General features: G+C 41.6%; 1 protein-coding gene across 3 annotated transcripts in view; it reads right to left on the reverse strand.

Annotated features, from left to right (window-relative positions):
- Positions 1-26,010, reverse strand: part of LOC144934187 (netrin receptor UNC5C-like) — a 61,628-nt gene extending 35,618 nt beyond the window's left edge. For 2 of the 3 annotated variants that reach the window (XM_078859750.1, XM_078859752.1), the window contains exon 1: positions 25,479-26,010. In XM_078859750.1, the coding sequence (XP_078715876.1) occupies positions 25,479-25,587 (109 nt within the window). In that variant the 5' untranslated portion in view covers positions 25,588-26,010. The remainder of the gene's footprint in view (positions 1-25,478) is intronic. The other variant, XM_078859751.1, reaches the window with a different exon arrangement.
- Positions 26,011-27,502: the final 1,492 nt, after the last annotated feature.

A 27,502-nucleotide genomic window follows, 5' to 3' on the forward strand; every position in this document is an offset into this window, starting at 1 on the left:
ATAGAGCTTGGAGAAAGTCTATCCACCACTAGCAGCATCCTAAACTATTTGTTCCAAACCTCCAGCTACAGATTGAATCTGGCTGCTGTACAGCATATTTCAGCTTTATACATCAAATCGTGTTAAACATAATATTTAGTGAATACTGCAGATCATTTTACACGTACACACAAGTGACCCATGGCCTGTGAATACACCCAGGCCACAAGTCACATTGCTGCCTCTAAAGGTGAACAAATAAACCATTACAAAACACGTGCTAATAGCAAGTTAGTCAATTAAGACATACTGCCTGCCCAAAGGCATTGATTTGTGTGACGAGCACTGCCATTGCGTGATATCACTAATCCGGTATGTGTTCAAAAAGGTTTCTCACGCCTGAGTCAGGCAAGGCATGGATGGATGTAAAATCCAGCCAAGCGAGGCACCCCTGACGTCTGCCAGCACTTTGTTTTATTGCCGTGTATCCTCTGGTAAATAAATACTCCACGGTGCGCTGCTGCTGCACCAGTTTAAGAAGCACCTCTTTAAGTAGCGGGTGACATATGACTTATAAGGGCTGTTCATTTGCCCATGACACCACAGTCTAATGTCACTGGCACACTTTTAAAACATGCCAATGGATCGTTATCTGTAGCCGTCTAAACTGCAGGGGTTTTGCCCATAAGCTGAAGGCCTTTGGTCCTCTTTGTTAAATTCCGGATGTTTTATACAGTGCAGTACCACAGGCACTTTTGTTTTTACGAACAAAAATGTACAGCCTGCATGTCTTTCCCAATGTGCTTTATTAAAGACAAGTTATTGTACAAGAGAACTCTTAACTGCGGCAATTTGGGAGCCCAATTTAGTGCATCCTATTATTTGCAAAAATGCTCCACTTATCAGAGGAAAAAATGAGGGGACAGCTGCAGATAGTTGAGAGGAATTTGTCACACGACTCCTCTTAACCGTACTATGAATTTTGGTAAATTTGGACACTGTTCGTTAAACGACTCATAGGAAGAGTCGCAGATAACGGTGGATAATTCGAATAGAGCCACGGGTAATAATGAGTTTTCACGGACCCCAAAGCTCCAGTGGATGAGTTGAGGATAAACGGGTGAATACATAAGAAATCTGTATTGAAATTGGCTGATAAATTATAATTAATGTTAATATATACTGATATTATATATGATAGTCCATCAACTCTAGTTAGTTTAACACCACAAATTGAGGTTGCATGGATAAATGCGTGTTTAACATTTGTAACGATTACACAACGCAAACACATGCACAAAAACACATTTTAGATTTGTGCTTCCGAATTCGTGCTTCAAGTTATATGTCAAGCTATGGTGGCTAACCAAGCTTCTACTTGCACAGTATGCAAATATACCTGGAAAAATAGGACAGTAAATAAATAACGCAGAATATCTACTAGCAGTGCGAATTGAAGACAACACACTTTTTATATTCAACAGCTTGTGCTTGTACATAAAAAATAACGTAGAAAATAACACTGCACATGAAGCATTGACTTGTATTACTGTAATACGGTAACATATAACTTCACATAACCCAGACAAATAAGAAGAACCAATTTCCAACACGTTTTTGACAAATTAGGTCAATAAAGTGTAACTGGTTTAAATTAAACAAACATTATATTTACATACATTTAGTTAAAATTGTGTATTAGCCTGTTTAATTAAATATTTTCTATAAGGCCTAGACAATATGGAATTATGTTTAAAGTTTTTTTTAGCCATTTATCTATGCATGACTAAGATAATACACTTAAGTGGAAGATTAATACAGTTATTTACCTTGACATTATTTTGGGAATTAGATTTCAGAATCTGAATAGTTATTTCTACTGGAGGAATCCGATGAGTTGTAAAGCTCTTTTTCACAGATGTCCATATTGCTGATAAGACACCAATGCCAATACTCAACTCAATTCAAAATAGGCAGAAATATAAACTTGCTTGTAGTTATGAATTTTTTTTTAATTCGTATGAAAATCACTGCCATTGACAGCATAATTTATTCGTTCAGAATTTGTAAACGGACCATAACTGGTGTGGCCAAAAATGACAGCTGCTCACGCCTGCTTACATCAGATCACAGCAGCAATATAAAACATCTTCAGTTGCCCAAAAAAGGTGTTTCCTAATTAATGTTGACACTCACATATCATAAGTCAGGATAACAACGTACCAGTAAAATTCCTCTGAAAGAGAAATGCAAGGGAGTCTTCTTTGGAAAACTTGAACGCAACATCTGGGTGCCCCGTGGAAGGAAAGTAGCAGTAACACCTGATTAAGTTACATTACCAACATTCTCCGTGTTTTGAGGATGATGGTAAATGTGACAACCTGGTAAGGCCGTGACAGGGAGGAAAGTACCAGTTCCATTTCGATCCCGCCATTACTTGGCACCCACGAGTGCATAAGTGAGAATCTCTACACCAAAACTGGACTGTCGGAGGTGAGAATGGCTCATAGGGTGGAGATGGATAAGACCGACCTGCCTAAGGATGTATTTGCGGAGGCCACGGTGTCCAGTTGATCATTTCCGATATCCATAGTCACCTTGCAAATGTTCACCACAGGAATGTGGCATACACTAGCCCAAAATGTGCCCATCACTCTTGCCAGATGGCCCTTAATGATTTAGGGAGGCAGCCTCACAACCACAGATTAACAATGACAAAGTGCTTGAGCCGGATGGCTATTTATGTCTTCTAGCCCAAGCGACCCTGAACTGGCTCAAATTATTCAGCTACTAACACCTCCCAGGGGTCATCTACTACATGCAGATCAGGATGGTCCTTGCCATATCTAAAGCCCGCAGCTGCTGCTGCCACTCTACCAGTGACTCTCTAGGATTAGGAGATATGGCCGGAGAGTCTGTGACTCTGGACCAACACAGAGGTTCCTTCGAGTGGCGGGAAACCATCAAAATTGTCTCCTAGAGCTGCTGTAGTTTGCAGAGCTAAAGACATGTCTGCGTTGGCATCTGTGCTGTGGGTCTCGCATCACCTCTTTTTAGGGCCAAGGCAAGCACCATTGTCGCAGGTCTCGGTGTCGTGGTTGATGCCCGGCAGAGCACTTTTAGTCCTTGTCTGAGTGTGTAAACATGGGTCCACAAGCACAGATTATCTCAGTCTGGCCCTTCGCCGCATGGTAATTGATGTCAACGAAGAATGGCAGAGGCACGGCAGTAACTAGCAAGCAAACCTTTAAAACAATATTAACTGAAAGTAATATTGATTTGATACTTTAGCATTGTATGTTTTGGGTTCCCTGAAAATAACAGGCTGGCACTGCTGCATCAGCATTTCCTGGAACATGATCAATAGCGTGACTTGTCCATAAACACAAGGCATAAAACGGAGTATGAGAAAAAATATAAGAACTACCTCAGCTTCCACCACCATTATAGGTCAGTCGTAAAAACGTATTTCATATTTTAATCCGGACTCCGAATTAATTCATACATTGCCAGGATCTAAACTAACTTGTTTTCCTGCAAAGGGCAAATTAATTACTTTACCATCGACAGCAGCCGTCTATGAAGTTAATATTATTTGAATGTCATATTTGCCGCCGTGTCTGATGCTGGTGGCGTGTAAAACTGGTTCGGCCAGAAGGTTCTTTGAGGTGAAGCACTTAGCCAAACCCGTGACGTTGCTGAGAAGCAGTGGCGCCACGTTTGTGGAAGTAAATCAGAAGTTTGGCCAAATGCGGTCATATTAGCACAACTGCTAGTTTTGTACCCAGAGGTAATGCTAGTAACGTAAACATATTAAACACCCCTGTATTTTGACCTCCGTCTACTTTTAAACAAAAACACCTTGTCAAAGATATGTTTTTCCTCTGTTGCAAATATTGCAGGTTTGCAAAAGTATAAAGCTTTAGGTGCAGTAACTAATGCACTGTAGAGGGTGGTCCAGACAACTGACCCCAATATTTTTTTCTCCTTCGCATGTTCATGTCTGTTTTAAATAAACCTTACTTTAAAAATATAACGGGAACGAGATTTAAATGTGGGTCACACAACTCATAAAACAATCCATACTGCACATGTGCATCAAGTTGGCAACAAGATCCGTAACTTTTGAGGTGGCCGGCTGGCTCATCAATGGGGCTGTAAGCACGGTTTTCCACGAACAAGTGCAGCAACTAAACGTATGCTCGAATCGAAATTGACCCGTTTTAATTGAAACATGTTTAGTGACTTTAAAAATCCCAAAAATTAATACATTTCTCTCAAACACTGCTGGAGAATTTCAATGACTCGTTGGGTTTCGCTTACAGAGGATGCTGCCGTGGTAGAATGTAAGTGCAGGCAGTCCTCGATTTACGAATTCGCGACTTATGAACACCCATACTTACAAACCAGCTTCCACGTAATACAAAAAAACCCCTGAAAACGAGAACTTGCAATTGCAAACTGAAACGCGGAACTATTTTGTTCAGAGGTGTGATCCTCCACGTGCTGGGAATGATTTGTGTGTGTGCGCGCACAGACGTGTGTGTTAAAGTGTTTGGGGAGCGGCTAAACGGGCTAAGTACGGGCAAGAGAAGAGATGGAGTGATGTGGTACAGGAGGACGTGGAGCTGAGTGGACTTGCCGATGACTGTTACCAGCGGTGTCAAGATCGGCCTTTGTGGAGGAGGCTCGTGAAGGACGCTGCTACTGGGCAGTTGGAGGCAGTCGCCCTCCAGCAACAACGGAGGGCGGAGGAGCGACGCTCACAACAACGAGCGGAGCGCCGGGTGGCTAAAGCACAGCAAGTTGGCACAGTAGGGGGCACAGGTGGTGCATCAGCCACTCATCTCGATCATCTCAGTCAGTCGACCCGTGGCACCTGGGTCTGCCCCGTGACCTCCTGCCAGCGGGCGTTCGACACTTCACGTGGCCTCAAGGTGAACCTAGCCTGGCACAAGCGTCGTGGTGACGTCACCGCCACTTAGTTGCGAATGGCGGCAGTGTAGAGGTTAGCACGCTGCGCTACGAACCCGGCTGACCCGAGTTCGATTCCTGCTCATGGCCAACACCAGTGACGATTATCTGAACCGGTCCTGGGCCTCCCCTAGGTCAACTCAGCCTCAATCGAGTACCTGGTGCGTTGTGTAGTAAACATCGCCACTGGGGTTGCTGGCCCACCCACCCCCTCGCGTGTCGTGCTTCCATTTTTGTTGAACCGTAACATATTTTGTTACACTATTCTATCGGCATTTAAATGCAGTGCATTGTTGTGTTCCAACTTATGAACCGTTCTACTTACGAACCATTCGACTTTCGAACGGGTCTCAAAAACGGAATTAGGTTCGTAACCCGAAGACTTCCCGTAACACTGACAATCCAGAGTTTTGTTTGCTCAATCTCCTGGTGAGGCAATTGAAAATGTGTGTGGGATGTGTGGGGTTTCATTTTACGGAGTTATTTCATATATATAGTACAGCATACAGTTTGTCTGGATGATTATGGGATAAGGGGAGGTGGTAATAAGACGTGCTGTACATTGTGGTAATACGATGTACTGTACATTGTGGTAAAAACCCTTCTTTAAAGTTTCAATTTAATTTTCCTTTGAAGCATCACAGTACCTTATGATTTCACATCGAGAAATACTGTACATCTTAAATCTGTACCCTGTAGAGTTTGTATGCCCACAGATAAATGTGTCCAATGTGTTGCCATGATGCTTCCCTCCCACAAATAAAAAGATGATGGAAGCATTACCTCACCGGTTTTCTGTATAGTTTGAACACTGAGCAAACAACAAAAGATCAATGCTATTGTGAGTGCATTAGCTGTACAGTAATGGATGCTGTAAAGGCAGTGTAAGCGGCCTCAGAACATCTATAAATGTACACTACATCCAGGAACACTATAAATCACAATTATTTCCAGGCAACTTTTGCATTTATTTCTTGTAAATAAATTATTACCATGAAAGCCCTCCTCCCTGACTGATTATATATTTATCCTCTGGCGTTAAGTGCATACTTCAACACTGTTGTTCGAAGCGAAATGTATCCCAGAATAATATATAATTATTCACTTTAACACCTGTGTGATGTAAGCAGTCCAATCCTTTGCAGATTTACATGTGTTTCTTAAGCACTTTACGTTGGCACACACAGCTAATTATGGTTCGAATGCAAAGCAATAATCGGGCACATTTGCAGTATCATCCCACCACAAGGTGTCATCGTAATCATCATCATCAGCCAAAATCAATCCGGCGCAGGATGACGGAATCCCCAACCCACAAGGCACGTATAAATGATATGCACATCCAGTTATTAAGAGGATTGAGACTTGAATATTATCTAGCCAATCGTCATTTTAACAGGCCAGATATTTTATTGAGCTTGCAGGGGGATTTGAGTCCAGGGCATTAGTGCTGACCCCCCCATACGGTTATTGAACAGTCACAAGATCTTTACAGTCCCGAGGGGAGGTAAGGTGGCCAGGATCTGTATTTGATGTCTCATCTGGAAGAAAGCACCTCCCCTACAGCACATTATCTCCTCCTACAATAGCAGGACACTGGTTTGGATGTGGCCCTCAAGGGAGGATGCCCATCTACTAAGCATCCAACACCACTTTAGTATTGACAAATACCATAGCATGGGGGGGGGGGGTCTTTAAGAAACTGGAGCCGTTCAATGCTTCCTTTCCCTGTGGCCAAATCATTTTTAAACGTGTAACTTAAAAGGCCTTAATGAGTCTACAAGACTACTTTTGTAAGATCTTCCCTTGCATGTTGGGCCAATTCCTTTTTTTACATTTAATTATGCATTTACAGTGAAATAGTGACAACCATCTGTTCCAAGTATGTTTAGCATAGTTAAACAGTTCTGCAAAAAAAACAAGACATTACAAGTGGAGTAGGTACACATATATGCAAGTATAACTTTTTTCAATAACTCTGTGGAACACCATTATAATAATTTGTTTCATTAACAATAATGATGTTTTAAATGTTATACAAGCAAAACATCACTGTATTTCAACAGAACTTGTACTATACTGCACATCATTTTTTAAATGTGTTGACCTTTCACATATACACTTTAAACATATTTTCCTGACATTAATTTCAATGTGCAATATAAAATGGCATGGGAGTATCAACGGTGCAGCGACTGATTTTTTTTTACAAAAAAGTAAAATACAAACTGGTTGGACAAAGACAGCAGGACCAAAGTGGTCTGGCGGACCCATAACGAGACTGACCGAGGGACCCAGGACCCTGCGCTTTTCGACACTGCACACACAAGTTGGAAGGAAACGGGTGTAGGGGATGACAGAAAACCATGTGGCAGGGGGTACGAAATCTCGGGAGTGTTGACAGGGAGCGAAGCCGTAATACCGCCTAAGAAAGACAACCACGGCAGGAAATTTCCTCAGCCCCTGGCTCAGCCCCATCGAGCTGATGTAAGAGGCAGGTGATGGAGATCATAAAGTGACATATTCATTATCTATTAAAAGCATGGTGTGACAGCATTGTTGCCCGTTAAGCATTTGGTACATCTAGTACATATACTTAAAGACTAACCATTGGAAACAATACAGATGGGGTGTGGTGCTGAAGTATGGGGTTTAAAGATGCACAGATACTACTGCACAATCCTGATGACAACATTGTCAAGCGTTCAACCAATGATTGTTGTCTCGATTATTCAAGCTGACACTGACAAGAATTGATGCTGTGCGGTAAGGCGTGAAAGGGAAGCGGGATTTGCAGCGTAGGCTTTTGTGCCACGACACTGCTTTAAGCAGTTGGAGAGGTTTGTGAAATTCTAGCTCGTAAAAACACAACGACAGCAGTCGTAGTATTCAGCATGGCAAGAAGCGCACAACATACTTACAAGCAATCATCAATTGACTTCTTGAACTCGGGTTACTTGTTGCATACACACCTGTTTATTTTCAAAGAATGGGTATGAAAATAGTTATTTAAAAAATGTGTTACAACCAACAAAGGTGATAATTGACATGACCCCGATCAGCTCTGGAAATTGGTTTTTAAAAAAATGGTTTCCATATGCGTGAGCAGTGTAGTCCCAAACATTGTTTGCCCTGCTTTTAAAGAAGAAACTCACTCCAAATAATAGAGATAACTTTCCAATTCCCATTACCTCCACTGGAGAAAGTGGTATTATTCTAACTGCACTTTACCAACAATCAAATTATTCCAAGTCATATTGAAAATGTCCAAAAATTGTGACAAAATTGGCTAAATGTATTTGCAATTCTCAAATATTTGCAATTTCATACGTATTAAAAAAAACGTACCTCTTCTTTGTGGACAAGGTTTCCTGACAAAATGTGGCTCTGTGTGCCATGCACGATATACTTTTTAGTGGATACAATGAAAGCAGCAAAATTTTGTCCATTGTTTCAACTCTCAGTGTAGCAGTTGAAACAATGGGAGTGTCATAAATCTGCTCACCTCTGTCCACCCAGCAGCATAAATAAATACTGCCACAGTTAGTCGATCAGCAGCTGCCGTGTGGTGGAATAAAGTTTTGTAACTCGCGCCTCTTCCAAGATGTCGAGCCAGCATGGAAGGATAGGCCAAATACCCTCTAAGAACGGCTCTCGAGCACTCCGTTTGGTGGAGGTCCTTCCATTATAAGTGTTGCGAACAAGTAATTGCAGGGCTGCACCTTTACCCTTTACATTAATAATGCAAGTGTGCTGGCACATGATGGATATGTACTTAGTGGCCAAAAGGGAAATATCCTCACACATATGGTTGAGATTGAGGTATTATGACATGCACATTGAAATTTGGGCATACATACCCTGGATAAGGAGATGTCCAATCATGCGCAAGGAGAGGGGACAGTAACAGAAAAAGTATAACAAATAAAACATATACAAACTTAAGTAATTACTGTATATAATGTGATGAGTCAATCAAATTCAAATGCTATTCATGTCTAACCACTAAAATATCTGATGGAAGTGGAAAACAAAATATAAAAATTACATAGTTCCGTGTGGGAGAATTGTGCATAATTTCACCACATCACGCTCTACTCTTGTTGAGAATTTGCAAGCAGAGTGGACACCAGATTTAAACATCCCTCCCTCGCGTCTTCCTGCGATAAAATGCCACGAGCACAGCATTAAGGCACGGGCAGCAAAAATATTGCTTTCATCTCCAAGGCAAAGATGCCAATTACACACCAACTTTAATCCACAAAATGGAGATTTATGTCCTAACATCTGCCAGACAGCTGTTTTTCAATTACAATCAGTGGCTCATGTAAATTCCACAGTCCTGTAATTTAAGGTTCACTTTCCAGATCATTCCATAGTTTCACTGCTAGAAAATATACGTATTTTCCATGAGTGTATTTAATCTATTAAGCTTGTCAAACAAATATCTATTGGCCAGTAAAGGGAAAAAGTGTGCTTTTTAGTACTCTCAAAATAAAAACGTAATGTGCAAATTTAGAAGGATGCACTTGACACATGGGTCAAGATCCATTTCAGCACTGTCAGGACTAATGTGGGAGGTAAGGATGTAAGTAATGACTTTAATACCTAACGCAGCGGTGGCCGGAAAAATAAATGGAATTCCGACAGACATGAAGAGCAGGCGGCCGCTAAAAGTGCGGAGTGATGGATACAGCATTAAAGTTACAACAGAAGTGGTTGGAACTCAAACAATACCCTCCCAACCTCGCCTTGCTTAATCAACACCACCGTGCTGTGCTATTATGTCTCTGCACATGCTGCTCGCTCATGGACCATGAAAAGATCATCCAACGTGATTTTATCACACAGCAACATAATCCTTCAAGCCCAGTCACCACTTTCCAAAAAAACTGGACCAACAGAAACAAACATAAAAAAAACACTCCGGTACATGTATACTTAAAAGCCTCAAGCCTCAGATTACAATTTCATGTTGACCACAGCACATTGATTTTTCATTATCATTGTATTTTTCTTAACAGCCATTAGATTGCAATTAGTGAAAGGTGTTTAGAGTACTAGTTGTGGTAATCAAATAAATTACCAGCCAAATACAATATGATATAGCATTGCTACAAATGTCAAGCAAAATATATTTTTAAGAATTAAAGTTTTTTTTATAAACTTACTCCGAATATTACTCCGAATGCACTAAACGGAGATGCAACCTACATATTTTGAAGGTGTTACCGACAATCAAACATAGCACTGCCTTCAAAGCATGGTGTTTCTTAGCTCAAGGGTAGAGAACTTGGCGAAGAATGTGATGTTCCCCAGGACATGCTCGCATACCCAGTGCTGTATGTTTAATTAAAGATAACACGTTTGTTAGATTGCGTATCCCTCTGTTAGATTGCAGATATAAATATAAAATGACTGTTAGAAAAGTCGTGTCTATACAAGATATACACCATGCACTCATCCGTATATCCACATACAACACTACTAGTAGTTGTCGTCTAGCAGTACGTGTATATATGTACAAGTACATAATAGAGTATTGTATGGGATACGCCACAAAAATAATATATAGCAGAGTGAAACAGTTCATATATAAAACTGTGTGTTTAGTAAAATAGTACCTATAATAAAAAAGGCAATTTGGCAAAGTAAACACTGTAATCACCAATAAAAGTCATATTACCTAGAAACACTGTTATAAAAGATGTTGCTTCATTTCTACAGATTAGATAGGCCCAATACGTTTATATGCAATGTTTGTTGAGCAAAGGTTGTTAAAAGGTGTCAATGACTTAGATTGTATGCCGTTGCATAGCTTTGAAAACGAAACAGAAGTTGGTCACTATACATGAGAAATTTGTAATTAGCATTATTTTTTTAAATTAAGTAATCAACCTTAACATACTCTGTTTAAGTAATGCCATGTAATTTGCCAAAGTCTTGCTGAGGCAAGTACAAGGTCTCTTTCCTGAATAAGGCACCGTTCCCCGGCTCCTGCCAATTAAATGTTGTGGTCACATGGCGAGCGGTGTGATAATTATCACACCGCTCGCCATCTGCTTGCTAGGATTCGTTAAACAACCCACACTCTTTGTAACAGTAGGCCATTGTGTAGCTGGTCACACAAGCAATTAAATACATCCATTAACTTGGTAATGTCTGTTCAGCATAAAAAAAAAACCTGACTGACTTGTGAAGCTGTAACGCTAATACGGTCATCACATTTTTACAGAATCATGTCACACTTTATGAGAAAACTCTATATATGCGCAGCCATATTATCTCCAACTCCTATTATTTGTGGCAGCAGTAGGGTTCACGAAAGCTATTATGCGCAGCCCTATTCTGCAATTTATGCACAAGTCTTTGTGAAATTACATCCTATCTGTGATTTTTCTGGATAAGAGGAGTCACACAGCAAATACTGTACATCTTATTTTGCGAGTTAACCACAATTATTTCAATTTAGAAAAATCGCCAGAGCAAGTCATTGTGTACTGGCATCAAGAGACAAATTTGTCAGATTATAAAATTAAACGCAAATTACTCAGTTGGAATTATACATAGCAATCATCACCCCCTACTGGCAGACTAATTCCCCGGGTATTTTTTTACAAATTAAACGATCCTGGCCTCTTAAATTCTCACCTGGTTAAGCAAAATATACTTGAACAATACAAAGCCGAATATTAAATAGAATTGCTCCTTGCATTATGAACTCACGATTCCATGCAGTCGCACCTAACGAGCAGAATGATAACTGTATTAAACGGAGACATGTGGATGTCTACACCTAGATGTCAAAACCAATGCGTCAGTGCAGCATGTATGTGTCAATGTATGTATGTTGAACTTCTTGCCACCGTACGTAGCCAACCATGCGAAACGGAAGTCAACAGTTGGCAGATTAATTGGCATTACTGTACAGGGATTAACACTTTGTTTTACCAACATATACTTAATCAGAACAAGTCATACTCAAGCATGAAAGTGTCCAAACTCTTGCCCTTTATTGAGTAATGTGATAATTACTCAGACATTTTGGCTATACCGGTGCATGTAACATTTCAAACTCGGTCTGCGCAGAGAGTAATGGGATACGTATGCATACATTATAGTTCGCATTGCCATCTTCACCTTTCCAGCAGGGGACCATTTTCTGACTTACACCACAAGAGAATCAAATAATTATAATACATGAGTAATGTATGAGCCGTATACTTTATGGTACATTTCCAGCTAAATGTGCATACAAGCGTATACTATTTAAAGAAACCCGTGAAAAATGTGAACATCTGCTTCACTTTCCTGACTCCACACAACGCAGTGTATACCCCCCCCCGCCACCTTCACACCACCTACTCCAATTCCCCATAGCTTCTCACCCACCTTGCTTGCCTCTCCATAAACTATTCCCATCCCATACATGACAGCACAAAGATGTTAACTAAAATGATCCGGACAAATCACATTAACTACTGTTGAGCAAAATTTTGGGAATTAAACTAAATTATAGTACATCATCCTCTGTCCTGAATTTCCACTTAAGTCCGTTTTTATTGTATCCATAAAGCCATTGGCCTTCTAAATTTGTTAACCAAGAAAACCCTGGACCTGTAAAGCTAGACTGCTGATATAATTCAATAAAATATCTATTTGGATTTACAGTACTGTAATAATTATCCCAAGACGCTGTGCAGATACGTTATATAGAGAGATATAGTCATAGGCAGGATCTGGGCTTGAACAGGAGCAGGGAGTCAACAGCACAGACGGATGGAAAGGAAAGGAGTTCCAGACCGTGAGGAAAGCAGAGCAACCTCCCACTGAATGACTTGACCGTTTTAGTGACAGAATCCTTGGTTGCTTAAGTGGAAAGTGCATAGAAGGCAGGAGAGTGAGATTAAAATAGGTAGTAAGGGGTGAGTACATGAAGGATCTTGAAGATGGCGAGTGCAATCTTTAAACTCATCTGGATTTATTGGGAGCCAGTGGATGGATTGGAGTATGAGAGTTATCAAGTTTCATTCACTGGTGTGGATGAGGAGGCTGGCAGGAGCATTTTGACACATCTGGAGTTTGGAGATGAGGTATTTTTAGAGACCATGAAGAGATGCAGTAGTCAAGTTGGGATACGATAAAGGTGTGGATAAGGATATCAGCAGCAGCTGGATATGTGGATGTGGGAGGTGTTGCACATTTCGAGGTATAAGGTCCTTTATAATTGGGATATGCTGCAAAATAATAAGAGCTTGAAATCAATGACAACTATGAGATTCCACACACTCGTTGCCAGTGTGACATCACAGATTAGGTGTACGATTAAACTGGAGTCTTTACTGAGAGTGGCCTTTTGCCAATAAGGAGCATCTTGGTGTTAGCACAATGTGCCTGGAGCAAGTTAAGACCAATCCAAGATATTGGCGCACCAAGGCAGGATCTTGAATGGCAACTGATCAAAACCAAGACCTTCCCTTGCTGAGGCACAAGTGTTACCACATGCCACCCTGCCGCCTAAATACAGCATTGTATATCATCGCAATGTACATACACCCATGTTTTTACACTGTAATACATTACAGTATGGTTACAGGTGAGTGTGGGAAGAAGGAGCAATATATAGAGAAATACTGAACCTCCAAGGTGAGCTATATGAACTATGTAGAGGCACTACCCAAATTAAGGCAAGATGCCACGCTCACAAACCTCATCTGGCAAGGAAAAGCCCAAGAATGGATTCGAGCAGGTTGAAGATTAAGTCGAGTGGCAGTATATTATTTATTGTGTTTGCTACCGGCCAGCTTGCAGTCAAGAGTTTTTAATCCCCAGCTGACTGGTAATTTATGTGGAGCGGACCAAAGTGTCATCTTCTTCCACATTATTCACAAAAGTAAGCCTTTTGTGTGCAAGTGGCAAAGCATAAATACCAAGGTCACTCGATATGTTTCACATGACAGGCGCTGTGGTGTAGTAATCTTTCAGTGATGGTAGGGGTGAGTATAGTACAATACTGTATTTTGAAAAGTTACGTCACCATAATACAGTACAGTGCATAATTGCAATAGCCTAAACTCCATTCGCATGCAGTATTTCGCATAACTCGATGGAGACGGAGGTACAAGTGGATGTAACAACGTCGGATATGTGAACATCTACAGAAGATGACAGGTAAACAGAGCACCAATCCTTCACAGAGTGTAGGCGGTTAACTGGGTAGGGCAGCACATGTGACGGTAGGCTATGTATGTACAACTTCTTTCGCACCGTACGTAGCCAACTGTGCTAATCGGAGGTGCGGGGGAAGGACAACAAACTGAACACAAAAAGCACTTCTAAAAAAATGAGTTTTCAATCCGGATTTAAAAGTGCATATCTCGAGTGGCTTCGTAATATCGGTAGTGCATTCCAAACAGCCACAGAAGCGCATCTGAAAGCGCGCGATGCAGTGGACCGCCTTTTGTTCGATGGCTAGCCAAAGCTGCTGCGAGGATGACTGGAATTTTCGTGATGGTTTACGCTGCTTACAGAGATCAGCAAGGTATTGTTATGAATGCAACTAGTATTACAGTACCTGCACTGAGGACACTGTCCAATATAATAAGACGGTATATATTTTTTTCTGGTAACGACATCCACATATTTTTTCGGACAAAATCTGAAAATTCCGCAGGGAAATTCACGTGCGCGGCTCATTCCGCCGCTGCCATTCCGCTACTGCCCTTGCCCACTGGCCACAGGGGGTAGGGTAGGGGGTGGAGCTCATCACGTCAATCAAGCTGGTTGGGGCGTGGCTCGTGTGGGTGCCCATTGACCATTTCACACAAGTCCGTGTGCAATGTTTGGTCACCTCAATTGTGCAAAATAAAATGTTGGCGTGTTCTCATGACAGCTTTAGAAGAGTTTTTTTTGCGTGCTCTAAACGTTTTTGAAAGTGGTGCCCGCATACATGCGCACAAAGAGAACAAGTTTATGAATGATGAGAGCTCTCATGATACTAAACGGATGCTGATGATACCATTGTTTCTGCTTTTGATGTTAATTTTGCTCGTGCTGTTGATGAAGAAAGTCTTGCCGACTTCTTTATCAAGTTATCCTAATATTCTACATCACCCTCAATATAGTCTTTGTCATCATTGTTTTAAGCATCGCAACGCTGTCATTGGCTTAGCGCAGGGGTCTGCAACCAAAATAACAGGAAGAGACATTTTTGTCCAGTTAGGTAAAACATTTTTTTTTGAGATACGGTCCTTAATAAATAACATCACGAAACAGTCTTCAAAGGGCGGCATGCAGCTCCGGAGCCGCGGGTTGCCAACTTCAGGCTTAGCGATACGTTTCGCAGAATTTCCCAACTCGTACCATAATTCTGCAAAAGTGTGAACGCAAACTACAGCACCTGAATGGGGCCCATACACTTTCAATAAAGACAGGAATAATGCAATTGTATGGATGCTTAATGTCTACGTGGTTTTTATTTTTTTTCAAAAAAAAAAGGGCTGACTAAATTAACATACATTTTGCTAATTCATGTAATATTATGATTCCATATACAGTACTTTCTGTACTATTTGAAGTGCAAAGAAATAAACACATTCAATTCCCCAGAACACCTGAAAAAGAGGTAATTAATTTTAATAAACAAATATAAATAATAAACTAAGTTCTGGTTTTAATACGCAAGTACTGCACTGCACCATCAATGTAATTTTAATGCGTAGCTTCCTCGCAAACATTTAGTTACCTTTGGTTTGATAAATCGCACATTGCACACATCAATTATTGTGCGCATTTTAAAAGCTTTTCCTTAACATGTAAAAAAAAAGCAACTTTTTCATTAAAAAAACGTCTTGAATTTTTGTTTATTGTCTCCAGGCTATAACACGAGAAGTCATACCACAGCAGTGAGAATTGTGAACTGTTGTTTCAGTCTACAGTAACTGCGGTAATTGCATTTACAACCCAGCAATGGTGTAGACGCCCCAGACTTTTGCCACTTTGCTATTATTTACTTGACTTGTTAGAGTTGGCAGCTGCCTTTTCTGGTCAGATTTTGGCATAAGCTGCACAATTCCCCTCACCTTGTTTTGCTACTTATCACTTAACATTTTTTTACACGTATGTTTTCCATGAACAGCATTTCTTACAAATATTTATTTCGCGCACGCATATATAACAATTACAAATGATTATTACATTTTACCGAAGGTCAACACATGCTCAGCCATGTGATGTTTCACATACAAGGTTATGAGTCAGTCAGATACTTCCCCCTTTTGGGTGGATATTTATTTAGACCATATTTATTTGGACCATTGCGAAATTATATTTATTGCTAATGCATTAATTGCTCATATTGTACAGCATACATAGCTATCACAATTCACCTTCCCTCTATACAACGTGCATGCTCCATTTAATGGAAATACCGGACAGTGGTTAAAATAATTTTCATTAGTCCATCAGTTAATGGTCACTTAGCATAGTAAATTTATTTCTATAGTGCAATTATATATCAGCTTTAGAAGTGTCTATTCAGCTCTAGGCATTCTATTATGCAACAAATTGCCCATTTATATAAATATGTTTTCACATTACACTCACACCATGATAATTTGTCAAATACGGTAATATCTAGGGTATGATGTCTAAAAGTAACAAAAACCATTTACATCCCACCATAGCCAGGATCAATTAAAGAAAAAAACGCTTTTCCTGGCTCCGATAAATGTACTAGGCAATGCAACTGCATTGCTTTAGGCAAGTGTAGAGGCCAATTTTCCATGACTTCAAATATAATTTAAAAAGGGAAATATGTTACAAAAGTGGGTGCCCTAAGCCTGATAGTGTAATGCTATTGCACTACAGTATTGAATGTTTAAATGTGTCATTCTTTCCCCTTGCAAGTCAGCTCTAACTATCGTTGATAGACTTACACTATTATGCAAGGATAGGCCTAATCCTTTGATTGTACACAAAGGATAACTATTTTTTTCACACCGTGGAAAGTGGTTCCTTGTGTCGGGTCATGCTTAGTCCTAGTCTTTTAGATCTCATGCTTAAGTGTTTTTTGCTGAAAAATACATAGGATTAACCAGAGTAAATAACCATGACGTAATGGTTAGCAATTGCATTCCAGAGGTCAACAGTTGCAACGCCCAGCGTGGCAGTTAAAACAAGTTTTTTTATATCCCCCCGACTGCCTCTGGCCACCCAGCAGTATGAATAGGTAGACCACCGTTCGTCGTGTGGGGAAGTTCCACCTCTTCCAAAATGTCTGGCCAATTGCCCTCGGGAGGAACTCACGAGAGCTCATTTTAGTGGATGAGATTCCACCAAATTTTTGGCGAAAACGTTGGGTATTTACACAAACTATGTGTACAGGAAGCAGTTATACGAAATAAGTTTAAATATACACGTAAAAAAATGCAGACAGATGTCAACGGCATTGCCCAGGTCACCATGATCCAGAAAACAAAGCAGTTACAGGTCTTCTGGTAAATACAATTGTGCAAACAAACAGTAAATAGGCTTAGATTTGCTTTTCATAACCAGAGTAGTTGTGGGAGATGAACAATAGTAGAGGCCTAAGGGAGAGAGATGTATTATGGAGATGAGCAAAATAGGGGTTGTACGTAACACATACATGCGATTGGATAAGACTTGATATACAATTAGAATCAAACCAAGTCTGCACATGGCCTTGATGTTCATAACTATTGTAACGATCAGGGGCCTAAGATGTGGTTATCAAAAGTGGTGGAACAGTGGTTCATGCACTGCTCTGACCCAGACGACCTACGTTGGAAATCATTGGTACATGATACTTGAACCGGTCCTGGGCAGCAACCTTCACCAAACCGCACTGCCCAGTATGGCGAAGTGTTGTACAAATAAAACTCATGACCAACACAGCATGGGAGGGAGGCCTTCATCCACCAGTAGTAAGCTGCATATTATATGTATTAATAATGGTAAAACACGTGGTTAAATTATGTGTGTGCAGTTTGCAGTAACAAACAGGGTCACCCCGACATTTTGTAACTTCAAAATTATCTTAACAAAATCACTTCATACTGTGCGGTAGTGAAATAAAATTCTGGTCCGAAATGCAAAGTTTGTAATGTGTTCTAAAGCATTAAATGCAGCATCTTCGTTACATTTCCTTTAACCGTGTAATTGCAATCTACACACACCTTTACTGCTGTGTCCAAACATAATCACAACCATATCAGTCCTTCCAATACAACTTTAAGTTTACTGTATATCATCTAAGTTAATTATGTTCATTTGTACATCTATTCTAAAATACCATAAAAACTAGGCATTTCAATTTCCACAGTCATAATACATTAAATGATCATTCTTAATGAAAAGTTGACAGTTAAACACCTTCAATCCTATTTAAACCTGTCACTAAGTGAATGCATATTAAACAAGGAATAAAAAAGAGATGTGTGCGTGGATTCCAACATGCGTTTGCCCTCAGAAATATTTAATGAGCAATAATAATGGTAGCACTCACGCCAGGCGCGCAAGAAGCAGTACGTCCGTGGGCCATGGTGCCACAATGGGGCTCGGAAAGCAGCTCTATCGGGCAGGGCTTGCCTCAGCTGGCGGGAGGTGGCATTGAGTGCAGTAGCCACTCATAATTTACCTCGTTGCAAGGTAGCATTTAGTTCATACACAGGAATGGGAGTAATTCGTGGCAGAGCATGACTGAGGGATGGCGAAGACATCTAGAGGCATTCAAGCCAGCAGGAAATGGATCAAGGCAGCATTAATGGCAAAGGTGGCGGGTTTTTGTTTTGTGGCAATACAAACGAGATGGCATCGCAATGGCGTATGATGTCGTGAAATGTCATCACACAAATTACATCATCGGGAGGTGAGGCGCACACGACATTGGTCGTCCACCAACTCCCGAGGAGAATCCTTTTAGTTACGAGTTTTTGTCTCGGAAGTTGTAGGGCAACCCGTTTGATCAATTCGGGATTCTTCGACAGGGTTAGTCCCGATATTACCACAACTCTCTACTGACGTTTCTTTCATGTTCGATCATCTTTACGAGAGTTATTGAGCCCCCACATTCCAGAAAGAGAGATGGCCAGAACAAATGCTTTAACACGTTCAACCGTTGTTGGAAAGCATAACATTTTATGTTGGAATATCGTTAAATAGAATTGAGTACACGTTAGGCAAGATTTGTATTACTGCAGTTCTCTTTACATGAATGTCACAAGGAAAGCATTGTGAAAAATCCCTCTATAAGAAAACTAGCACTGAGAAAATTCTAATTTGGCACAAATGTACAACTGCAAAAGATGAATCACCCATTTGAAGGGGGGGGGGGGATATTTGCACACAGGTCTCACTGTGTGGTAAGAACTGTATTTAGAATATTACACAGACATGTTTGCCTTTACTGAGAAGCATGGCTTTTGCACTCGAGCCCATGCCAGTTCTCAGCCAGGATTCAGTTACAGTCCATTACAACACCTTACAGCCTTCACATTTAGCAGCACACAAAGATTCTCGCTGCATGGCCGATCTCAAGTCACACTCATGTTACTGAGCGCCATGTATATATTCGCGTAGGACAGCAAACACACAGGCGGCTTTATTGCAGTAATTACATTAACTGCTTTATTTCTGAGTCTGAATTTCGCAATTGTTGACATGTGACAAGCTGTTCATTCCATTCAATTTAACACACTTTTGCGTGGAAAATTCATGGCTTGAAATTATAACTGTACTTGAATACATTGCAGAGTTATTGCATATATCGTGTAACACATGGCATACGTTAAGAGTATAAAAACGGTTAAAACTTTTTTAAAGCAGCAATCTCGAGCACATTCTTTTACAATCATAATTAAAATAGTGAAGCTTATAAATTAATATTATCCATTATTCTTGATAACAAATAAAGCATTTCAGATTTAAAAACAAGTAAAGTGTGTTGCCAAAATTTTAAGTTCAAATGTGATATTTCGATATATATTTTTTACACGGACATGATATCGGGTTGGATTTCATGTAACTCAATCTTTAATGTGAACGTTCAAACACACCCTGTTGATGGATAGTAGTGATGGTTAAGGTGTCAGTGGCTGATAGAGTAGGACTATTTCTTATTTTATTTCTGTTACCGTGTCCTTACTTACATTGCATCACCATAGGAAGTGGACATTTCAGGAGCCTAATGGCTCAAGACCATTGAAAATAACTGGTACATTGATCTTTTTAACTGGAATTATTTATCATACCCCAATGGGATAGATTAGATGATATCTTGTAGGCTACATTTAACATTAAAACATTAAACTTGCAAACACATTTTATATTCCCAATGCTATTACTGTACACTACTTGGGGAAAAAATATGACCTTCAAAACACTAATAGTGACTCCACTAATGTAGACTGTTAATTTCATGTGAATGTGTAAATAGCTTGCATTGATTTAAGAAACCACAGCAATGGACTTGTGGTCACAGGCGTGCCTCTAGTCCACATAAAACCAGGTGTACTTTGGCAGCGGTCAACAATGGGCCCATATCCATCACATGCCAAAAAAAAGTTGCTTTTTATTAACACTAAGTCTCCCACAATCTAATATACCAGATATGCATTTGTTCTTTTATTATTTTATCATTAAGATCCAGTATTGTTGTCCATTGGCATATGCTTCTCATTTTAAAAAACATATGTTAGAAATTAAGGCATATATTTTATTCACTTTTAACACAAATCCACTGATAAATTAGTTTTGCTGAAAGCTTTTCTACCCACTTCATGAATTTAATGATTCCCTCCCACTCAAAAGCCAATGTTAAAAAAGACAAATGGCATAAAGCCAATGCAAACAGCCTCACATATCAAAATACAAATTCAGGGACTAGCATGACAAGCCCAACACATACCAGACAGGGCCTTAACATCTAATAAAACTTCCTGAGACTCACCTCTATGCAGTGTAATTGGATTTGTTGTATCAACATACAATGAAGCCTGTAAACATTCAATTAGTGTAATGAAAATTTGCTATTGAATGCACATGGAGTCAGAGCACACACTTTAGTTGAAGGCTGTGTATAAAATACACACCCTGTTTTTCAAACTTGAGGATTTTACGGTCTCCTATGTACAATATTTACTATTTCCCATTAAATAAAACTTGTACTTTACAGCCCTATGTCAATCCACTGCTTGATGAAGCCTCTGAATGCGAAGTTCAGTCACGTGGACTGTTTGATCATATTTCATCACGCTGGCCAGTGCAGGTTTGTGAAGGGGAGGTGCAGGACCTTTTCGGATATCGCTCACCACTGATGTTAGCCGTGGCTGGGACTCGAACACAAGCTGGGCAGGATCATAGTGCACTAAGCAAACCACTGTGACATGACTCTCCATTTATCCTTCTTAAAACCGTTGATATTTAAAATGGGCTTATCAAGCAAATGTTTATATTGTTGTTTAAAAAAGCCCCCCCCCCTCCCGATCAATTAACCAAACTCAAAAATGTTCACTTCGACAGGGGAGACAAGGGAAAGCGCCCCCAAGACTCCGGAAAGCTGATAAAGTCAAACAGCGTTCCACACACAAGACTTTCATTACACAGCTTCGAATGAGCGTGCAACTGAAAAGCCACAACCTCATTTAACTTATGAGAAACAGCTGCATGTGCCACATAGCCGCACATTAGTGCCGTTTGCCAGGTCACCCCACCTCCACTCTCTTTACTTCATACCCCCAACTTCCTCAGCATTAACCTGCAGGCTAAACAGACAGACTCTAAATCGGCGTTCTATATCATTAAACCGATGCCATTTAGCTTAAAATACTTCCACTCATCTGCACAATCATAAGAGGCTTCAAATAACAATATGCTCTATTGTGGTTCTGGAAGCTGTCATTAATGTTGCTGGGTCCCACCTAAGCCTTGCTCCATAAAACAAACAAGAGGCCATTTGGGCTAAGGCTACATCACAATAAAGGCTTGTGCCATATACATAATATTGTATACCATTTTGCCACACACTTCTTAAGTTCTAGAAGTATTGTGACCACGCCGTGCAATGCGTAATCACCAAACAAATAATGGATTTACTGTAGGTATAGCACCTGGCAGTGCAGAACCTTTCATGCAAACTGTATACCATAGTTGCAACCATATGAAAACGGTTAGCTATGACTCACAACGTTATATACGTAGAACTATAGATCAACTGTTGACATTTTAAATCAACACAAATAACCCAATAAAGTAAAGCCACTATGTTTGCAACGCACGTTTTTTTTTACGTCCTTCAAAAAAAACTGGGATTTTTGTTGTTGCTGTTCCTTGTGTAAATGTAAGGCGGCAGTGAAGCACCTTTGTACTGAAAGTCAAACGAGCCCCATCTCTCAAGCTGCCGCGTTGTAATTTTTGTAAACAGCCAGGATGAGGGCGAGGCACTGCAGAGGAGGAAGAAAAGAGGGCTTATTCCGGACAGGGTAATTACGGCCTGGGGCGCCCATATAAGCGCATTCCGGGAAATGCTGGAGACAGCGGGATAGCCACTTCTTGCAATCTTTAACAGGGCGAAATTACAAAGCAGGGACGGACACGCGGCTTGCTGATGCCTGGGTCCTTGCCAGTGATCGTGAACAAAGCATAGCAATTATGTAATTGGGGGGAGGGGGGGCTTCAGTAATGCAACTAAGAGCCCAAGAATCATGGGAATCAAAATGCACATTTTCAGAAAATGTTTACTCGTTTCAGTTCAGGTGTGCTTTGTGTGTGAATTGTGCGTGTGGCTACTGCAGTACATCCCAATTCGGCAGATTTGCGTGAGTTTAGTGATTATTATAACGCATCTGTAAATGGGGTCAATGTTACTAAGTTGTAACATTTACATAAAAAACTAACAAATGTGCTGTGTGCATCGGTCATGTTTAAGATCTACATTCTAATGCTACGTTTCGGTTCAGAAAAAGAGAGGCACATTGTTTTCCTTGGAAAAAAAATCTAACCTTTTGGGTGAAACATCAAAGTAGTAAACATTGTCACCAGTGCCGTGCAGCATAAGACACACGCCGGTGTTATGCTCTTGGCATACATAAACAAACGTGAACAACAAAAAACCTCACACTCGTCAACAACACTGCCTGAATTTTTTTTTATCGGCAATGTTTTGCGCAATTGCCCTTCTTTATAGCCCATCAGGTGCTGTGGAGAAGGGTATAATTGCCAACGCAGCATCACCAAACACATTTTTGTAAGCAGTCATCCTTTGGATAGAATATTCCACTTTTTTACTTTCGTGTAACGTTTAACACTAAAGACTCAATTATGTCGCTGCGACTTAGGGAAAATGCATTCACGTGGCTATATTTTTAAGAAGTGTTAATAGAATATGTACAAGTGACATTTTCACTTATGAAGAACTATATCCTGGGGAAATGTTTCCGTTTTGCAATGCACTTCTGTATCAGGTCCGTATGTAAAAGTTTCTTGACACAAATAATTACATGCTGCAACATATGCTGCTTTCGACTTATAGTCTACAATTGCGACATTTATGGAAAATAATACCTAATAAGGATTGCAGAAATCTTAGCATTTTATGTATAATTTCAAGTACGGAATAAGTGTATCGCATCCAGCATAGGCATGCACATCTGGTGTGCGAATAATAACACTGTGCAGGGTGGTCCAGATTTCTTGTGGTCTCAATTTAATTATCTCAAACTTTATATGTTTTAAAAGTAAGGTTTATTTAAATCAGAAATGAATATGCAAAGGAAAAAATTGGTAAATCTGAATGAATCGAGGGTCACAAGACATCTGGACCACTCAAGGTTGAGTCAATCCTCAACAGAACTAATACTAATGCTACGTTTAACGACATTGTGAAGCCCTGCGTCTAAGTGTGAATGAATTTATAAATTAAGCATACTGCCTGCATATAGAGTTGAAAGCAATGTCACGTGTGTGAATTTAAATTTGCTGTCACTAATTTGATTGTTAGGAACAACATCTACAATGCACAGTTTATGCAAATGCATGCTTAATTGCATTATTCGTTATGTAATTTAAGAGACAACTTAACAAGCAGACAGAGTATTAATGTGCCGTGGCAAAACTGTAATACATCCTGGCATGTCTGAGTTTCTATATTCATCCCCATCAGCCATTATCATTTTTCACTGCTGGATAAAGAACTCCCGAACAAATGTGTATAGTATCACGCTGTACTACAGCTACACACTGCCACTTTTACGCATTCATATAGTGAGAATACACAACGCTGTCACTTAGTTTATTTAGGACGCCTAACGGGCTCGCCTCCTCGTTAATTCACTCTATCAGTTTCCCGGGGCTGATTTCCCTGCAGAATAAACACACGCAGGCTTCCTTTCCTGTAGGAAAGAGGCACACAATAAATACCCAAGGCAGTGTACACACACACACACTCCCCATAGGAGATGCATACATTTTCAGTAAGACATAAACACACGTTGCCCACCCCCCCATAGGACAGATGCAAACAATGGCAAATACGATTACAACATGCTGTTGGGAAATACGTCACATTTACGTATAGTTCACACACTGACATCTACGTGGAGTATACGGGCACACACGATATTCTTCATGAACTACAATAAGACACAGCAGGCGACGTTGCAGTTCATGTATCAACAAAATAAGGTATAGTATGTTCAAAAGCACGGACCCTTAACTTCTCTATAAGTGAGCGTCTACTAAATATAGATCGCGGCAGGTCTTGCTTATGAGTATTGAAACTAACTCTCACACCAGCAGCAGCACCACCACCACAAGCATCAACAAATTGCAACCTTCAGTTGGCACCATTCGAACCTCCAGCACCGTCCGCTTCAACAATTTACAGCAACTTGATTCCCGGGGACCTTAAACCAAACTCGAGCAACGCCTCAACGAATGCCATCGACAGTACCTCAACCACATCAAGAGGGATCCAGCATCCCCAACATCATCACAAGCAGCAGCAGCACTATATCTGAGATTCCAACCGCAGAACCACCACAAAAATTACCCATGCCAAAAGCATGTGCAGAAGAACTTTCAGCGTCAGAATATTTAGGGACCACAAAAATATGTATCGAGTACCATGACCAGACAGGGTTTCTTCATAGCTGAGGGACGCACACAGAAAAACAAACATTGAAAGGGTGAGAAAACGTGTAGCCAAGAAACGGGACTTTTAACGAGAACCAATATTTCCCAGGGCAGAGAACGATCCTGGGAAAAGCATGACAGGTGGCAACCCCATCGGTAGTAGCACATAATGGCTTGGCTTCGCGAACGAAGATCTAGGAAGAACATCCACGTCTTCTGCACATACCGCCAGCTATATCTGCAGCGCACCAAAAAAAATCTCCAGTTATCAGAAACTCGTACAGCAGCAGCAGCAGCAATGCCACCACCAGCAACAACGGACCATCATCACCTAATTACTCCAGCACTGCCACCACCGCGAGTGTTGTTGTTATTACCTTGAGCAGCAGCGCAGTCCCTTGCGAGCAGGAAGATGAGCAGAGCCAGCAGCTTGGAGCGCTGCTGCCGGTGGGGACCCATGCCGTCTCCACCACCCCTGCTCATCATCACTTGCTCCGGCTTAGATGGCTTCGTGGTTTGTGCTGATGGTGGTGAAGATGATGTTGTGACAATGCAGGTGCCGGCTGCTAGCCGGCGAAGACAAGGTGGATGTTTACACCTTTGTGGGCGACCAAAATCTCCTGTTTGCCACCCGTAAAGAAGTCCTCTTCGCTTACCAAAAGCCAATCGCCAGTTAATAATGGTGAAACAACACGAGGCTCTTCAGTTCAGTGCGTCTTCTCTGGCTGCAGCCACCACTGCCGCCGCCGCTGCTGCTGCTGCGAGACTCAAAAGAGTCAGCAGCAGTGAGCGCCGGGGTTGGCTTCACGTCGCTCCCGCGGGCTCATTCATCAAAGCGCCGTGCGTGGGGCGGGACGGACAATGTGTGGAAGCGGCGGCGTGGGGTTTACAGGGGGGGTGGGTGGGTGTAGTGGGATGATGGGTGGGTGGATGTGTGGTTGGGTGTTTGGATGTGTGTGTGGGTGGATGTGTGGGTGGGTATAGTGGGATGATGGGTGGGTGATGCCGGGTGTGGGTGGATGTGTGGGTGGGTGGATGTGTGGGTGGGTGTAGTGGGATGATGGGTGGGTGATGCCGGGTGTGGGTAGATGTGTGGGTGGGTGATGCCGGGTGTGGGTGGATGTGTGGGTGGGTGATGCCGGGTGTGGGTGGATGTGTGGAAGGGGGTGTGTGGGTGGGGGATGGTTGGGGGTGGATTTCGCCGGGGTGGGGAACTTGCTGCTGGGCAGATTGTGAGAATAAATATTTTGCGCGTGTAGTGCAGTGGGAAGAAAAAAACACGACGAGTGTTGTTGCGGTGGGGAGTCTTTCGGACGGCCACTAGCAATCTGTGTGTGTGTAACTGCACGGTGTGTCTGTGTTGTTTTAAGGTTAATGTTAAACCTGGGGAGGTATCTAAAGTGCAACGAGCTGGTTACATACACACCTGTGAACGGTATCGTGCTGTTACGTGAGTGACGAGGGTTGTAAAGAGGTCGTTGGTAGGCGTGCGAACGAGTGAATCGTTTAATGTGCCAAGATAATCTCATGCGGCGAAGTGTGTGTGTTTGTGTACAAGTGATGAGTGGGTGGCGTTTAGAGCCAAACTCCGGACGTGCTTTATACGGCTTCTCGTATTCGTAATGGTGCACAGCGATGAGTGGGCGGCGTTAATAACCGAAGAAAATCCACCCGTGCGTTCCGTGTGTGTGTTCCAATGCTCAAGTGATGAGTGGGTGTTGCCGAGGGCCAAATCAAGCTCGCGTTGAACCTGTGTCGCTCATACGCGCGCGTGTGTGCAATGCATGTGCGATGAGTGAGGTGTTAAGACATCTGCAGAACGCTTACAGCACCACTGCTCCTTGCACTAATCTGTGCACCACACCCAGCGAAACACACACGTGCAGCAGCAGCACAGCACTCAAACGTGGGACTCAAGTGCAGCAACAGCACAGCTGCTCACTCACTGCACCCACTGTGCAGCAGCAGAGCTCTTACTGCAACCACAATGCAGCCCACAGGTGCAGCAGCACCACAGCTTCTACAAGCTGCACGCAAACAGTACACATGTGCAGCAGTACAGCTACTACTCTCGGACATTACAGAGCATCCTATTGCAGCAGCACAGCTTCTACGACTCACTGCACACACAGTACACATATATAGCAGCACAGCTCCTATTCACTGCACCCCAGTGAAGCAGCACAACTTCTACGACTCACTGCACAGATCACACACAAAACCCTAGTGCAGCACAACTGCCACGACTCACTGCACGCACAGCTAAAAAAAGTGCAATAGCGCAGCTCCTACTCACTGCACGCACAGCACCCAAGAGCAGCTGCTACGACTCACTGCACGGCAAACACAGCACCAAAGTGCAGCAGCACAGCTTCTCAGACTCACTGCAATAATACACAGC

The sequence above is a fragment of the Lampetra fluviatilis genome, chromosome 9 (assembly GCF_964198595.1).
Source record: "Lampetra fluviatilis chromosome 9, kcLamFluv1.1, whole genome shotgun sequence".
Taxonomy (NCBI): domain Eukaryota; kingdom Metazoa; phylum Chordata; class Hyperoartia; order Petromyzontiformes; family Petromyzontidae; genus Lampetra; species Lampetra fluviatilis.